We start from the raw sequence: 17,688 nt of genomic DNA on the forward strand, positions 1-17,688 counted from the left end.
ACACACAATCTGTTTGCCATAATTGAATGAATGTTTTTATTGAATCTTCTGCCAGGCTGTTGTTAGCATTACCAGCGTCTGCAGGGGTGACCTCAGTGTTGACCTGATCTCTCCCTTTGGAACAAAGTCACAGCTTCTGAGCACACGGATGTTTGATTTGTCTCAAGCTGGCTTGAGTAAATGGACCTTTATGTCAGTGCATTCGTGGGGGGAGAATCCGCTCGGCACCTGGACACTGAAGGTAGGATTATGACAGCAATCTCTGAATAATATTTTGCATTTGATTTTCTCAAGTAGGTAATATTCCCTTCCTGATTATCAAGCTCTTAGCTAAAATGTACTGTTTACACAGTGCACTTCAGAAACAATGAAAGCTAAATACACACACAAAGTGCTGGTGGAACGCAGCATCTGCAGATTTCCTCGTGTTTGCGAGCTAAATACAGTAGATTCTGGTTAATCGGGTCATCCAATAATCAGGGCAGCTGCTTATTTGGGATGACTCTTAAAAAATAAAATCTAATTGAGAAAATAGCCAGGATGGTCGTAATTGGGACAGGAGACTGTTGAACAGTTTCTAACTAGTGTCATTTGTGTGCACTTGTTTGGTTGTTAGACACTGCGCCGTGCTTAGAGTGAAAAGTTTTTAAATAGTATCAGCTGCATGTGTTCATGTTTGAAAAGTGTTTTGTCACTGATAGTTGGTGATAAATAAGCAATAAGACAATTCAGAATGTTTTTCTCACTGTGGTTTCAAGCATTGGGGCCTGGAGATGCCAGAAATGCCAGGAGTGAAAAGAAAATGATTTCTCTACTTCACCAAGTTAGAGACTATGAAGAATTTGAAGTTATTGAAAAAACATCTTGAATGTTACAATGAAAATGAAGATTTGAAAGATACAATCATTGAAAGCATTGTATGATGGTAGTCAATTATCTGCATGAACTGTCTGTGCTGATTTTCTTCATTTACAGTCAACCAAAAGAAGACAACACCATTAACTAATACACAATCTTACAGTACTGTAGTAATATGGGTAATGAAACCATAAGACCATCAGATATAGGAGCAGAATTAGGCAATCTGACCCATAATGACTGTTCCTCCATTTAGTCATGACTGATACAATTTTCCTCTCAGACCCAATCTCCTGCTTTCTGTCCATATCCTTTCATGCTTTGACCAATCAAGAATATATCAGTTTCTACCTTAAATATAAATAAAGACTTGGCCTCCACAGCTGCCCATTGCAAAGAATTCCACAGATTCAACACTATCTGGTTAAAGAAATTCCCCCTCAGCTCTGTTCTAAAAGAACGCCTCTTATTCTGAGGCTGTATCCTTTGGTCCTAGACTCCCCCACCATAGGAAACATCCTTTTCAAATCCACTCTATCAAGACCTTTCACCATTCAATAGGTTTCAATGAGGTTACCCCTATTTCTTCTGACTTCTAGTGAATACAGGCTCAGAGCCATTAGGTGCACTTCAGATGATAACCATTCAATCCTGAAATTATTTTCCTGAACCTATTTGAACCCTCTCCAGTTTCAGCACATCCTTTCTAAGATACTGGTAGGGGTCCAAGCCAACTCACAATACTCCAATTGAGGTTTCACCAGTGCTTTATAAAGCCTCAACATTATATCATTGCTTTTATATTCTAGTCCCGTCGAAATGAATGCAAACGTTGCATTTGCCTTCCTCACCACAGACTCAACCTGCAAACTAACCTTTAGGGAATCCTGCACAAGGTCTCCCAATACCCTTTGCACCTCCATTTTTTTTTTGCATTTTCTCTCCATTTAGAAAATAGAAAATCCTTTAATATCCTCTACCAAAATTCATGACCATACACTTCCCAATACTGAATTCCATCTGCCATTTCTTTGCCCATTTTCCTAATCTGTCTGTCCTTCTGTAGCTTCTCTACTTCCTCAAAACTATCTGCCCCTCCACCTATCTTAATATCATCTGCAAGCTTTGCAACAAAACCATCAATCCCATCAACTAAATCATTGCCATATAATGTAAAAAAATAGGTCCCATCACACACCCCTATGGAACAGCACTAGTCACCAGCAGCCAGTCAGAAAGGGCTCCATTATTGCCACTCTTCGCCTCCAGCCAATCAGCCACTGCTTTATCCTTGTTGAAATATTCCCTGTAATACCATGGGCTTGTAACTTGTTAAGCACCTTGTCAAAGTCTTTCTGAAAATCCACATACACAACATCAACTGATTCTCCTTTGTCTATCTTGCTTGTTATTTTTTCAAAGAATTTCAAGAGATTTGTCTAAAAAAATTTTCCCTTGAGGAAAACATGCCTATTTATCACGTGCCTCTGATTACCCAGAGACTTCATCCTTAATAATCAACTCCAACATCCTGCAACAACTGAGGTCAGATGAACTGGCTCATAGTTTTCTCTTTTCTGCCTCTCTCCCTTCTTGAAGAGTGGAGAGACATTTGCAATTCTCCAGTCTTCCGGAACTATTCCAGAAGCTAGTGATTCTTGAAAGGTCATTACTAATGCCTCCCTGATCTCTTCAGCCACCTCCATCTGGACTGTACACCAGCTGGTCCAGGTAACTTATCTACCTTCAGACCTTTCAGATTTCCAAGAGCCTTCTGTCTAGTTATGGTAACTTCACATACTTCATTTCTCCAACATTTGAAACTTCCACCATACTGCTAGTATCTTCCACAGTGAAGACTGATGCAAATTCCTTATTCAGTTCGTCCACCATTTCATTGTCCCCCGTTACAGCTCTCCAGCATCATTTTTCAGTGGACTGATAGCCACTTTCACCTCTCTTTTATACCTTATGTATCTGAAGAAACTTATGGTATCTTCTTTAATATTATTGGCTAGCTTACTTTCGTATTCCATCTTTACCTTTTTAATTACTTTTTTAGTTGCCTGCTGTTGGTTTTTGAAAGTTTCTAAATCCTGTAACTTCCCACTAATTAGTGCTCTGATACATGTCCTCTTTATGGCTTTTATGTTGGCTTCGATTCTCTTATTAGCCACAGTTATGTTATCTTTTCTTTAGAATATTTCTTCCTCTTTGGGAAGTATATATATCCATGCCTTCCAAATTGCTTCCAGAAATTCCAGCCATTTCTGTTCTGCCATCATCCCTGCCAATGTTCTTTTCCAATCAATTCTGGCCATCTCCTCTCTCATGCCTCGGTAATTCTCTTTACTCCACTGTAATACGGATACATTTGATTTTACCTTCTCCTTATCAAATTACAGGGTGAATAACATTCTAATTTGTTCTGTACTTCATTTAACTATGTGATTTTTTACTCAGTTAAACAGTTGTCTTTTTTTTTGTAGCTTCTCAACTATTTTCATAAAACTTTGGCTGATTGGGGCATGTATTTAAATAGGCCAAAATGTACTGGTCCCAATGTGTCCCAATTAACTGGAATCCATTGTACTTAGGAGACTGAAAGACTATGGTTTAATTTGGGGAAAATCTGATGAGATGAGGCAGCACTCCATTTGATCTTTGCCGCAATTACTCTCAAATGTTAACATATACTCAGAGGTCACTTTAATAGGGACAACTGTATTCCTAGGGAGAAGCGCTGTTGACGTTTCTCCCTATAGATGTTGCCTGAACCGTTGCATTCCACCAGCATTTTGTGTGTGTTGCTTGAATTTCCAGCATTTGCAGATTTCTTCATGTGAACTGTATTCCTGCTCGTTAATGCAAATATCTAACCTGCCAATCATGTGCCAGCAACTCAATGCATAAAATCATACAGACATGGTGAAGAAGTTTAGTTAATGTTCAGACCAAACAGCAGAAAGGGGCAAAATGTGTTCCAAGTGACTGTGGCGATGGAATGATTACTAGTACCAGACAGGATGGTTTGAGTATCCCAGAAACTGCTGATCTGGGATTTTCACACACAAAAGTTTCTAGAGTTACAGAGAATGGTGTGAAAGACAAAAAAAAATCCAGTGAGATGTCAAAGGAGAATGACCAGAATGGTTCAAGCTGACAGGAAGGTAACAGTGACTCAAATAACTATCTGTTAAAACAGTGGTGTGCAGAAGAGATTCTCAGAATGCACATGTTTGACCTTGAAGTGGATGGGCTTCAAAAGGGGAAGACCATACTGGTTCTGTTCCCATACATAATCAAGAGGCCATTGAGTTAATATCTCATCCTAGGGAAGACTATTTCAATGCCTGAAGATTTCTTTGATTGCTTTGAGGCTGCATATAAGCTGAGAAATTACTACGTAATATAAATTGATGAAAACTTTGCACATTTGCCTGAATTCCTATTTGCTTGCTATTTTAATGGAAGTTTTAAACCTTTACAAGATGTTAATTTCTTAATATTTCAGTAGGTATTTCCTTGGTTATAAATAATTGGGAACCAAGATAAGGATGTTTGTCCTATTCAATGTGCAGCTTGCAGTAATCTTGAATTTATGGAACTTAATAAAACATATTTCTTCCGAGTTCACCTTGGCAATTAAATTCGTTTTTCGACAAATAGACTTTCTGCATAGCTAGGTGGTTTTCGTCAATATTTTTGGATAATACAGAAAACATATTCAGTGCATTTTTAAATCTAAAAGCAAATTAGAGTTAAGGAATCACAACCCAAATGGGACAGGAGTCCTTGAAGATAGGATGCAATTTTTAAGGAAAAACGTTCTAGTAATTTACATTTGGCCTCAGTGGCCTATTGGATAAAGCACTAGCCTTCTAAACCAGAGATTGTAGGTTTCAGTCCCATCTGGGATGGTGAATGTTGATGTGCTTTGGTAGCATAGTGATTAGCATGACTCTACTACAGCTCGGGGCGTCAGAGTTCGGAGTTTAATTCTGACACTGTCTGTAAGAAAGTTTGTATGTTCTCCCTGTGACCACATGAGTTTTCTCCGGGTGTTCCGGGTTCCTCCCACAGTCTAAAGATGTACTGGCTCATAAATGAATTGAGTTGTTGTAAATGGCCCTCTGACTAGGCTAGGATTAAATAGGTGGGTGGTGGATGGTCAGATCGTTCATCCGGATGGGCGTGTTCCACACTGATCTCTAAATAAATAAAATAATTTCAAATTGCGCATTGGGTGATCGAAGCTGCTCCAGAGAGGTTTTGAATTGCATGAGGAAGGACACAGAGCCTGTGTAGTAGAAGATATATTATTTGTTGATTATATTTTATATTGAGATACAGCATAGACTGGTCTCTTCTGGCCCTTTGGTCAAACAACCCCCAATTTAACCCTAGCCTAATCACTGGACAATTTACAATGACCAATTAAACTACTAACTGATACATCTTTTGGACTGTGGGAGAAAACGCCATCACCTTGAAAAAAATCCATGCACTCCACAGGGATCTCCTTACGGAGATCGCTGGGATTGAACTCCAAACTCTGATACCCCGAACTGGAATTGTGTCATGCTAACCGCTGTGCTACCGTGGCACCCAGCCTGCAATATTTTGAGCAACTGCACAGTGTGAAATGATACCAAATCCCACAAAGCTTCATCTTTTAAAATTAGACTCTTTCTTTCATTGGTCAAGACTATCTACTTGTATTCTGCTTATAAAAGCAGTTTGTCTTTCCTTTTGTGCTATCCACTCATGGGTTTTGTTCCTGTTCTTTATTTCTCTCAATTTCCCTTTCAATATTCCACATCATTAATCTGTAATGTTATTTTATGATATCTTCCTTTTAAGTTTCTATTGTATTAATCTATCTACTTGTCCTTTGGACTCAGACACCTATGTCCATTAAAACAGGACATTACTTCTTGTACTCTATACAGCAAGATTCCAAGGGAAGATAATTTGATCTAGAACCACTTGCATTTTCTTTGACAATTGGCTCTGGGCCTGTACTCCCTGGAGTTTAGAAGAATGAGGTGGAATCTCATTGAAACCTATCGAATATTGAAAGTGGATATAGAGAGGATATTTCCTATACTGGGGGAGTCGAGGACCAGAAGGTGCATTCTCAGAATATAAGGATGTCCCTTTAGAACAGAGATCTTTAAGGTAAGGATGTAAGAATGTCAAATGTTCTGGAGAGAAAGCAGGAGATTGGGGTTGAGAGGGAGATAAATCAGCCATAATTGAATGGTGTAGCAGACTTATAACCATATAACAATTACAGCACGGAAACAGGCCATCTCGGCCCTTCTAATCCATGCCAAACACTTACTCTCACCTAGTCCTACTGACCTGCACAGCCCATAACCCTCCATTCCTTTCCTGTCCAAATACCTATCCAATTTTACTTTAAATGACAATACCGAACCTGCCTCTACCACTTCTACTGGAAGCTCGTTCCACACAGCTACCACTCTCTGAGTAAAGAAATTCCCCTTGTGTTACCCTTAAACTTTTGCCCTCCAACTCTCAACTCGTGTCCTCTTGTTTGAATCTCCCCTACTCTCAGTGGAAAAATTGACTTGACCAAAGACTTGATGGGCTGAATGGCTTAATTCTGCTCCTGTGCCTTATGGTCTTATGGCTCAATTCCTGCCAGATTCTGTAAGGAGTTAATGTGCTGTGGGCATGCTGTGTTGGTGCCAGAAACATGGTGACACTTGCCGGCTGCCCCCAGCACATCCTCAGACTGTGTTGATCATTGACACAAAATGATGCATTTCACTGTATATTTCAATGTATGCATGACAAATCAAGCCAGTCTTTAAACTTTTTCACTTCAGTTCACTGGGTGCCTGCATTCCACTAACTCAAAGGGAACACACATAGAATGATGGATGAGATCAGTAGGCAGGCATCATCTATGGAAATGAATAAACAGTCAACTTTCAGGCTGAGCCCTTCCATCAGGGCTAAATCAGAGGTGCTGTGTAAGTACAAACTGTTTTATGGCAATGAACTACAGCAGAGTAATTTAATTATTCTGGAATAAAATAAAGAATAAATCAAGGAGCTACACAACAGTTAATTAATGTCAATTGTGAGCTAGATCTTGGCATTTATAATTTGAGATAAAAGTGATATCTATTTAGAATTTACCGGTGAATTGAAAAGAGACAAAGCAAAGCAAATCGTGTTTGACAAATTTTAAAATTTATTGAAAAATATACAAACTGAAGTAGATCTTGTGTGGAGTTTTAGAAAGAATATTGCAAAGTATGGGTAATTAAAAATGAGACATTGACTAATGAGAGACAAAATAATGGAAAACAATCCACTACAGTTTATGATATGAATCTAATAACTCAAAAGACATGACTTAAAACCCCACTGTAGCATAATATTAAATCACAGTCTAGATCTAATACCATTTAACCTGACCACCCGAGCTTCCATATCGTCATTTCATTCCTCTGCACTTGGACTTGATGTGACCAGTTCCACTTTATAACCATATAACAATTACAGCATGGAAACAGCCCATCTCGGCCCTTCTAGTCTGTGCTGAATGCTTACTCTCACCTAGTCCCACTGACCCGCATTCAGCCCATAACCCTCCATTCCTTTCCTGTCCATATACCTGTCCAATTTTACTTTAAATGACAATATCAAACCTGCCTCTACCACTTCTACTGGAAGCTCATTCCACACAGCTACCACTCTTTGAGTAAAGAAATTACCCCTCATGTTAACCCTAAACTTTTGCCCCTTAACTCTCAACTCATGTCCTCTTGTTTGAATCTCCCCTACTCTCAATGGAAAAAGCCTATCCACGTCAACCCTATCTATCCCTCTCATAATTTTAAATACCTCTATCAAGTCCCCCCTCAACCTTCTACACGCCAAAGAATAAAGACCTAACTTGTTCAACCTTTCTCTGTAACTTAGGTACTGAAACCCAGGTAACATTCTAGTAAATCTTATCTGTACTCTCTCTATTTTATTGACATCTTTCCTATAATTCTGTGACCAGAACTGTATACAATTCTCCAAATTTGGCCTTACTAATGCGTTGTACAATTTTAACATTACATCCCAACTCCTATACTCAATGTTCTGATTTATAAAGGCCAGTCTTCACCACCCTATCCACATGAGATTCCACCTTCAGGGAACTATGCACCATTATTCCTAGATCACTCTGTTCTACTGCATTCTTCAATGCCCTACCATTTACCATGTATGTACTATTTTGATTATTCCTACCAAAATGTAGCACCTCACACTTATCAGCATTAAACTCCATCTGCCATCATTCAGCCCACTCTTCTAACTGGCCTAAATCTCTCAGCAAGCTTTGAAAACCTACTTCATTATCCACAATGCCACCTACCTTAGTATCATCTGCATACTTACTAATCCAATTTACCACCCCATCATCCAGATCATTAATGTATATGACAAACAACATTGGACCCAGTACAGATCCGAGGCACACCACTAGTCACCAGCCTCCAACCTGACAGTTATCCACCACTACTCTCTGGCATCTCCCATCTAGCCATTATCACATATTATCACTTACTTATCATTGAAACATACAGAAGTCTGCAGTTGAAGTCCAGCCGATAGCAGGACTCTGAACTCTGGGCATGCCCCTCTGCTACCTGCTCTCATGGACTTCTGCTCTTGTGACCCACTGACCTGGGACAGCGGACACCATGGATGTCTACATCACTGGTCTTTGAGTGTGAAGTGAAGGCTTAGACTCTGGGTGTCTCTGGATTCGGAGCAAGAAGGCTGCGAGTGAACGGCCGATTTCCAGTGCAAAGGCAGTTTTACTACTTGGGGTAAAAGACAGGCAAGAATGCGCAGGCGCGTGACGTCAGCCAATAGGTTTAAAAAGAAGACTGCCATATACAGCGGGCAGCAGAGTGAAAGGGAGGGAGACTGAATAAGGTTTTGGCTCAATGGGCTTAGGTGATAACGGGATGAGACGAAGTAGGTCTACCTGTGTTAATTGCGGAAAGGAAGTAATATGTGTGTGAGGCCGGTGTTCTGTGCTCGGTGTCAGATGTGGGAGGTCCTGGAGTCTCCCAGCCTCCCGGATGGCCATATTTGCACAGGTATGTCGAGCTGCAGCTCCTAAGGGACCGAGTTAGGGAACCTGGTCAGGGAGAGCAAGGAGGTGATAGAGAGGAGTTATAGGCAGGTGGTCACACCGGGGTCACGGGATACAGACGAGTGTGTCACAGTCAGCAGGGGGAAGGGGAAGAGTCAGGTACTAGAGAGTACCCCTTTGGCTGTACCCCTTGACAATAAGTACTCCTGTTTGAGTACTGTTAGGGAGGAAAGACTACCTGGGGGAAGCGACAGTGGCCGTGCCTCTGGCACAGAGTCTGGCCCTGTGGCTCAGAAGGGTAGGGAAAGGAAGAGGAAGGCAGTAGTGATAGGGGACTCTGTAGTTAGGGGGTCCAACAGGTGATTCTGTAGACACAGGAAAGAAATTCGGATGATTTTCTTTCCAGGGTTCCAGGGTCCGGGATGTTTCAGATCGCGTCCGAGATATCCTGTGGTGGGAGGGAGAACAGCCAGAGGTCGTGGTACATATTGGTAACAATGACATAGGTAGGAAAAGTCCTGTAAAAAGACTACAGGGAGTTAGGAAGGAAGTTGAGAAGCAAGACTGCAAAGGTAGTGATCTCGGGATTACTGCCTGTGCCACACGACAGTGAGTATAGGAATAGAATGAGGTGGAGTATAAATGCATGGCTGAGGGATTGGAGCAGGGGGCAGGGATTCAGATTTCTCGATCATTGGGACCTCTTTTGGGCAGGTGTGACCTGTACAAAAAGGACTGGTTGCACTTGAATCCCAGGGGAACCAATATCCTGGTGGGGAGGTTTGTTAAGGCTACTGGGGAGAGTTTAAACTAGAATTGTTGTGGGGTGGGAACTGAACTGAAGAGTCTGGGGAAGAGGAGGTTGTCTCACAAATAGAGAAAGCTTATAGACAGTGCAAGAGGGAGGAAAGGCAAGTGATAGAGAAGGGATTTCACAAAGTGACTGTCACAACATCAACATTCATGGATCATATGAAAGACAGACACGTGCCACTGATTAACCCAATCCTTTGGGTTTAGGTAAGCATCGGACTTTACCCTTCTCGATCGTGAGCTGTTCCCAGATAGCTCGAAGCCTGCAACCTTCATTCTCTCTCTTTCCTTCAACTCTCATGGACTTCTCGCAATCGGTCTGTGTTTCGCTTTTAATACCATCATAATATGTCATCAAGTGACGCTTATAGACAAGAAACTCTTGTTTTACTGGGAGTTCTTAGTTTCGTTTTCTGTGGGCATCACATGACTGTAGTTCCATTTTGCTGGGAATCCAAACTATAGATATGTCACACTTAGTAAAGGAAACTATGGGGCACGTAACACCCCCCCCCCCCCACCGAAGAGAAAATTTTGATCTATTAAGAGTAAAATTTTAACTACAATCTACAGTATGTAAAACAATACATATTCGGTTATCATATAGCACACTACAAACTAATACAACATATTGCAGGAGCATATACAAAGAGGAAATTCCACTCCATTACATAACAATTTTAATATCTGGAAAGACAATCGGCAATTACATTATCTTTGCCTTTAAAGTGAGTTATCATGAGATCATACTCTTGCAAAATCAGACTCCAATTCAGCAACCTTCTATTTTTGTTTTTCAGCTTATTCAAGAACACCAATGGGTTATGATCTGTATAAACCACAAGTGGTTTAGAGCTGTGCAAACATAAACACCAAAATGCTGCAAAGCCAAAATAAGTGATAATAATTCTTTCCCTATGGTGGAATAATTTATTTGATGCTCATTGAATTTCTTTGACAAGTAAATCACAAGATGGTCAACATCATCTTAATCATCCCTTTGTAGTAACACTGCTCCTGCAGCTTCATCACTGGCATCCACAGCTATGGAGAATGGCTTGGCAAAGTCAGGTGACCTGAGCACAGGTTGGTGACACAAGATAGCTTTCAATTTATCAAATGCCTCCTGACAAGGTTCTGTCCAAACAAACTTTTCACCCTTCTTCAGGAGGTTAGTCAATGAGAGAACAATATCAGCAAAGTTCTTACAGAACTTGCGATAATATCCAGCCATTCCCAGAAATCTTTTAAGAGCCCTTTTCCTGTTTGGGATGGGACCTCAGAAGTGGCCTGAACTTTTGTCTGAACAGGAGCCAACCTGCCTTGACCTACAACATAACCAAGATAGATCACAGTGGCATGGCTAAATTCACTCTTAGCTAGGTTAATTGAAAGGTTGACTTTCAAGAGCCTTTCAAACAACTTTTCCACCGCAGAGATATGGGATTTCCAGGTGTCATTCCCTGTGACTAAATCAGCAATATAGGCATCTGTGTGTTTTAACCCTTGAATTACAGAATTCATCATTCTCTGGAATGTTCCTGGAGCATTTTTCATTCCAAATGGCAGAACATTGTATTCATACAACCCAGAAGGCATTACAAATGCCAAAATTTCTCTACCTCTATCCGTTAATGGAACACACCAATACCCTTTTAACAGAGTGATCTTTGTAAGAAACTTAGCTTTTCCAACCTTGCCTACACAATCATCCACTCTAGGGATTGGATAAGCATCGGTTTTTGTTACAACATTCACCTTTTGGTAATCAGTGCAGAATCTGATACTACCATTGGGTTTAAGTACCATGACACAAGGTGAACACCAATCTGAAGTAGAAGGTCTAATAATATCATTTTCTAACATATACTCAATTTTTGTTCAGCAAGTTTACATTTTTCAATATCCATACGATATGGATATTGTTTTATAGGTTTGTTATTACCCACATCTACATCATGTAAGGCCACTGTGGTTCTTTTTGGGATATCCTTAAATTTCATAATTAACTGCTTCATCTGCTGCCACTGCTGTGGCTGTAAATGAGCCAGTTTCTCATCAGTATTTTCCAAAATAGTTGAATTTGTCAATCTGGCTGAAATAATGTTCGGTTTAAAATAGGCCTTAGATGGATCAGCTAATAAATTTCCAGAGAGCTCACATCCATCTTTGGTTACAGCAACCACCACTGCTGCAGTTTGTTTTTCATGATACAGCTTAAGCATATTTACGTGACAAAGCTGCGTTGGCCATCATCTGTCTGGTATTTTGACTACACAGTCCACATCATTAACTTTAGCCACAATTTCATAGGGACCATGAAACTTAGCTTGTAGAGGGTTTATTTGTACAGGGAACAAAACAAGCACTTTATCTCCTGGCTTGAATGACCGCATTCTAGCTTGTTTATCATACCAAGTTTTCATTCTTTCCTGGGCTGATTTGAAATTTTCCTTTGCTAGGTGGCAAGCCCTTTACAATTTGTCTTTGAACTTCAAAACATAATCTAGCAAATTAACATGCAGGTCATTGTTAACCCACTGTTCCTTTAACAATGCCAAAAGGTCCTCAGACCTGGTGATCAAACACAAGTTCAATGGGACTAAAGCCTAGGGACTCTTGTACTGATTCCCTTACTGCAAATAAAAGCAAATGAACTACCTCATCCCTATCCTTCTCATTTTCAATACAGAATGTCCTAATCATGGCTTTCAGGGTAGAATGGAATCTCTCTAAAGCTCCTTGGGATTCTGGATGATACGCAGATGACATAATTTGTTTAGCTCCCAGTTTGTAAACTACCTGCTGGAATAATCCTGACATAAAATTGCTTCCTTGATCAGACTGAGTTTCTTTAGGCAAACCAAATAAAGTAAAAAACTTTACGAGAGCCTTTGACACAGTTTTGGCTTTTATATTTCAGAGAGGTATTGCCTCTGGAAATCTAGATGCTGGACACATGATAGTTAGCAAATACTGATGACCAGCTTTAGTCTTTGGCAATGGGCCAAAACAATCCACAATAACTTTAGAAAAGGGTTCACCAAATGCAGGAATAGGTTGCAGTGGGGCCACTGGGGTGACCTGATTAGGTTTACCCACAACCTTACAAAAGAGACAAGTCCTGCAAAATGTTGCAACTTCTTTCCTCAAACTAGGCCAGAAGAATTGTTTTAAAACTTTGTTCACAGTTTTCTTCACACCTAGATGGCCACCCAAGGGTTTACTATGGGCCAAAGTTAAAATCTCATTCCTATAGGCTTTTGGAGCTACAACCGGGTGAACAATTGCCCATTCCTCATTTGCAGGAACATCAGGTCATCTCCATTTCCTCAGTAACACTCCATCTTTGAAATAAAACCCTACTGGCACTTTATTAATCTCCTCACCTGAGAGTGCTTTTTCTTTTAAAGCTTCAGTCTCAGGGTTCTGCTCTGTTCTGCTATAAACTCCTTCCCAGACAGAGATAAATCTATATTATCAGATTTAATACCTGGATCCTGGTGAAACAATGAAGGCAGAAAAGTTCCTGTCAGGTCATCAAAATCTGCTTCCCTATTTGGGCAATCATGAGTAGCCGAATCGTGCTGCACAGGACCATTTGCATTGGTAAGTTTCTTGGCCCTAGCGCGAGTTACTGCACACGAGGGATAAATGTTAAGGTCTATCTTTGAATCGTCAGTGATTGGCTTAGTTGTCAGCTGCACTGCACAAACAATTTTACCACCTGCTAGGTCATTCCCTAACAACAAAGAAATACCTTCCACTGGTAAACTGGGTCATATTCCTATTTTAACAAGTCCTGAAACTAACTCTGACTTCAAAATTACCTTGTGCAGAGGTACGGGAACAACGTCGCACCCAATACCTCAAACAAGATTTACCTCACCAGTGGCAGTCTCATCACCAAACTTTAGAACACTGTCTAATATAAATGACTGAGAAGCCCCAGTATCCTGAAGAATTTTCACTGGTACCGGGATTGTCCCTTCATTCACTGACACAAACCCATCTGACATAAAATGATTGAATCCTTTCCTAACTTGGTCTTATCTTTTAGCCTTTGACAGAGCTTCATCAGAATGTTCAGAACCCTGTGGTGTTTCAACATTTTGAACACAGGCATCTGGAACTGCCTCCCTTTCCTTCTTTTTCAGAAGGAAACAATTAGCCATAACATGACCAGGTTTCCTACAATAGTGACAAGTAGGACCAGAATGTTTCTCCTTTAATGATTTCCCTTCATCTTTTCCTTTGACACTAGTCGCAGATTGAATTTCTGGTTTACCCTGACTAAACATGCTACTCTTTTGGAAGATATTACTCAAGGTAAACTTAAACTTGTGGGTTAAAGCAAACTTATCTGCTAATTTAGCAGACTCTTGCAAAGTGGCAGCATCCTTTTCATCTAAATATGCCTTATATCATTATGGACACGCCTTTTAAATTGTTCAATTAAAATTAACTCTTTCAGTTTCTCTAAATTACCATCCAGGTGTTCAGATATACACCATCTTTCAAAACACACAGACCTTTCATAAGCAAATTCCACATGAGTCTGGTTCACAGATTTCTTCAAATTCCTAAACCTTTACCTATAGGCTTCTGGAACCAGTTCATAGGCTTTAAGCACAGCCTGTTTCATGGCCTCATAATTAGCTGCATCTTCAATTGATAGGGCTGAATAAGCTTGTTGAGTTTTACCTTTAATTATTCTTTGCAAAAGAAGAGTCCAACCCTTATTGACCAAGATAAACTCTGGGCAAATTTCTCAAAATGCTGGAAGTATTTATCAACCTCAGCTTCATCAAATGGAGGGACCAGTCTAACTTCCTGAATGGTAACAAACGGTACAGACTATTCCCTAGAACCAGAAGCTTGACTCTCGAGCTTTATCTTCTGCATCCTTATCTCAAACTGCCTCTGTTTCTCTGCTTCTTCCCTCTGTTTGTCTGCTTCTTCCCTCTGTTTCTCTGCTTCCTCACTCTGTTTCTCTGCTTCTTCCCTCTGTTTCTCTGCTTCCTCACTCTGTTTCTCTGCTTCTTCCCTCTGTTTGTCTGCTTCCTCACTCTGTTTGTCTGCTTCTTCCCTCTGTTTGTCTGCTTCCTCACTCTGTTTGTCTGCTTCTTCCCTCTGTTTCTCTGCTTCCTCACTCTGTTTCTCTGCTTCTTCCCTCTGTTTGTCTGCTTCCTCACTCTGTTTGTCTGCTTCTTCCCTCTGTTTGTCTGCTTCCTCACTCTGTTTGTCTGCTTCTTCCCTCTGTTTGTCTGTTTCCTCACTCTGTTTCTCTGCTTCCTCACTCTGTTTCTCTGCTTCTTCCCTCTGTTTGTCTGCTTCCTCACTCTGTTTCTCTGCTTCTTCCCTCTGTTTGTCTGCTTCCTCACTCTGTTTGTCTGCTTCTTCCCTCTGTTTGTCTGTTTCCTCACTCCGGTTTTCTGCTTCCTCAGCCTTTAATTTAAGTCTATCAAACTTCATTTGTTCCAGCCACAGCTGGATCTCCTCTTTACTTACAGGAAACATCTTTAACACCACCTCATCAAACTCCTTCATAGATATATAGTGCTCAATTATTTTCCTCTGAATCTCTGGTCTTTCTCATTGCCCGCTTTATCTCAGTAAGGTTCGGCTCATTAGTAATGGCCAACAATTCATCCTTTTTGGCTTTCCCTAATGCCTCAGGGTCTGGCGATGCCAGAAATACCCCAAAATCCATTAGAAAAAAACATAGAAAAACATAGAAAATAGGTGCAGGAGTAGGCCATTTGGCCCTTCGAGCCTGCACCGCCATTCAGTATGATCGTGGCTGATCATCCAACTCAGAACCCTGTACCTGCTTTCTCTCCATACCCCCTGATCCCTTTAGCCACAAGGGCCATATCTAACTTCCTCTTAAATATAGCCAATGAACCGGCCTCAACTGTTTCCTGTGGCAGAGACTTCCACAGATTCACCACTCTCTGTGTGAAGAAGTTTTTCCTCATCTCGGTCCTTAAAGGCTTCCCTATTATCCTTAAACTGTGACCCCTCGTTCTGGACTTCCCCAACATCGGAAACAATCTCCCTGCATCTAGCCTGTCCAATCCCTTTAGAATTTTATATGTTTCAATAAGATCCCCCCTCAATCTTCTAAATTCCAGTGAGTATAAGTCTAGTCGATCCAGTCTTTCTTCATATGAAAGTCCTGCCATCCCAGGAATCAATCTGGTGAACCTTCTCTGTACTCCCTCTATGGCAAGAATGTCTTTCCTCAGATTAGGGGACCAAAACTGCACACAATATTCTAGGTGCGGTCTCACCAAGACCTTGTACAACTGCAGTAGAACTTCCCTGCTCCTGTACTCAAATCCTTTTGCTATGAATGCCAACATACCATTTGCCTTTTTCACCGCCTGCTGTACCTGCATGCCCACCTTCAATGACTGGTGTACAATGACACCCAGGTCTCGTTGCATCTCCCCTTTTCCTAATCGGCCATCGTTCAGATAATAATCTGTTTTCCTGTTCTTGCAAACAAAGTGGATAACTTCACATTTATCCACATTAAATTGCATCTGCCATGAATTTGCCCACTCACCTAACCTATCCAAGTCACCCTGCATCCTCTGAGCATTCTCCTCACAGCTAACACTGCCGCCCAGCTTCGTGTCATCCGCAAACTTGGAGATGCTGCATTTAATTCCCTCGTCTAAATCATTAATATATATTGTAAACAACTGGGGTCCCAGCACTGAATCTTGCGGTACCCCACTAGTCACTGCCTGCCATTCTGAAAAGGTCCCGTTTACTCCCACTCTTTGCTTCCTGTCTGCCAACCAATTCTCTATCCACATCAATACCATACCCCCAATACCGTGTGCTTTAAGTTTGCACACTAATCTCCTGTGTGGGACCTTGTCAAAAGCCTTTTGAAAATCTAAATATACCACATCCACTGACTTTCCCCTATCCACTCTACTAGTTACATCTTCAAAAAATTCTATAAGATTCGTCAGACATGATTTTCCATTGCTGCTGATTTCCACACATAAGTAAATCAAAAGAGAAGTAGCCAATGAGATCGATAATCAATCAACAAGCTCCAATTTTGTTCAATTTGTGGATGAGCCTCCAATTTTGTTATGAATTCATAATGTACCAGCAACAAGAGATGACAAATTGAGTCAGGTTTCAATATTAAAACCACTATTTTTATTCACATCTATTCAAAAATACAGAAAATTAAATAAACTATTTTCATAAACGGAAGTTAAAAATGTTATGCGTCAATAGTTCCCTTACAGTCAACTTAGAGCCCATTCTCAACAAAACTTACTCAAGCACAGTATCAGAGTGGCATTCAGAAAGTCCCAGTAATTCACAAAATAGGTGAGGGGAGAGACTGGTGGATTCACAGTGCAGTGACAAGGCAAATCACAATGAATTCCAAAGATTCCATGGCTAGCGAACGAAGAAACGGTTACTGAAGATCCCAGCCGAGGAATACAATTCCAAAGTTCACGAAGAACAATTTCACAAAATGACTGTCACGAAATCCACACCCATGGATCATACAAAGGTGAGACACATCTCCACAATTTACACTGTGCCACTTATTAACCCAATCCTTTGGGTTTGGGTAAGTATTAGACTTGACCCTTCTCAATTGTGAGCTGTTCCCGGACAGCTCAAAGCCTGTGATCTTCACTCTCTCTCTACTTCCTTCGACTCTCATCGACTCCTCAAAATCAGTCTGCGTTTCACTTTTTATACCATCGTTATACATCATCAAATTACGTTGGATTCCCAGCAAAACAAAACTACAGTCATGTGACACCCACAGGAAATGAAACTAAGAACTCCCAATAAAACAAAACTATAGATAAGTCACACTTAGTAAATGA

At 40.7% G+C, this 17,688-nt stretch overlaps 1 protein-coding gene across 1 annotated transcript in view; it reads left to right on the forward strand.

The window, feature by feature from the left end:
• The window catches only part of LOC140733768 (PC3-like endoprotease variant B), a 2,072,848-nt gene that overhangs the window by 1,847,907 nt on the left and 207,253 nt on the right, over window positions 1–17,688 (forward strand). The window contains 1 exon segment of the mRNA XM_073057521.1: window positions 56–241. Within this exon segment, the coding sequence (XP_072913622.1) occupies window positions 56–241 (186 nt within the window).

The sequence above is a fragment of the Hemitrygon akajei genome, chromosome 9, assembly GCF_048418815.1.
Source record: "Hemitrygon akajei chromosome 9, sHemAka1.3, whole genome shotgun sequence".
Taxonomy (NCBI): Eukaryota; Metazoa; Chordata; class Chondrichthyes; order Myliobatiformes; family Dasyatidae; genus Hemitrygon; species Hemitrygon akajei.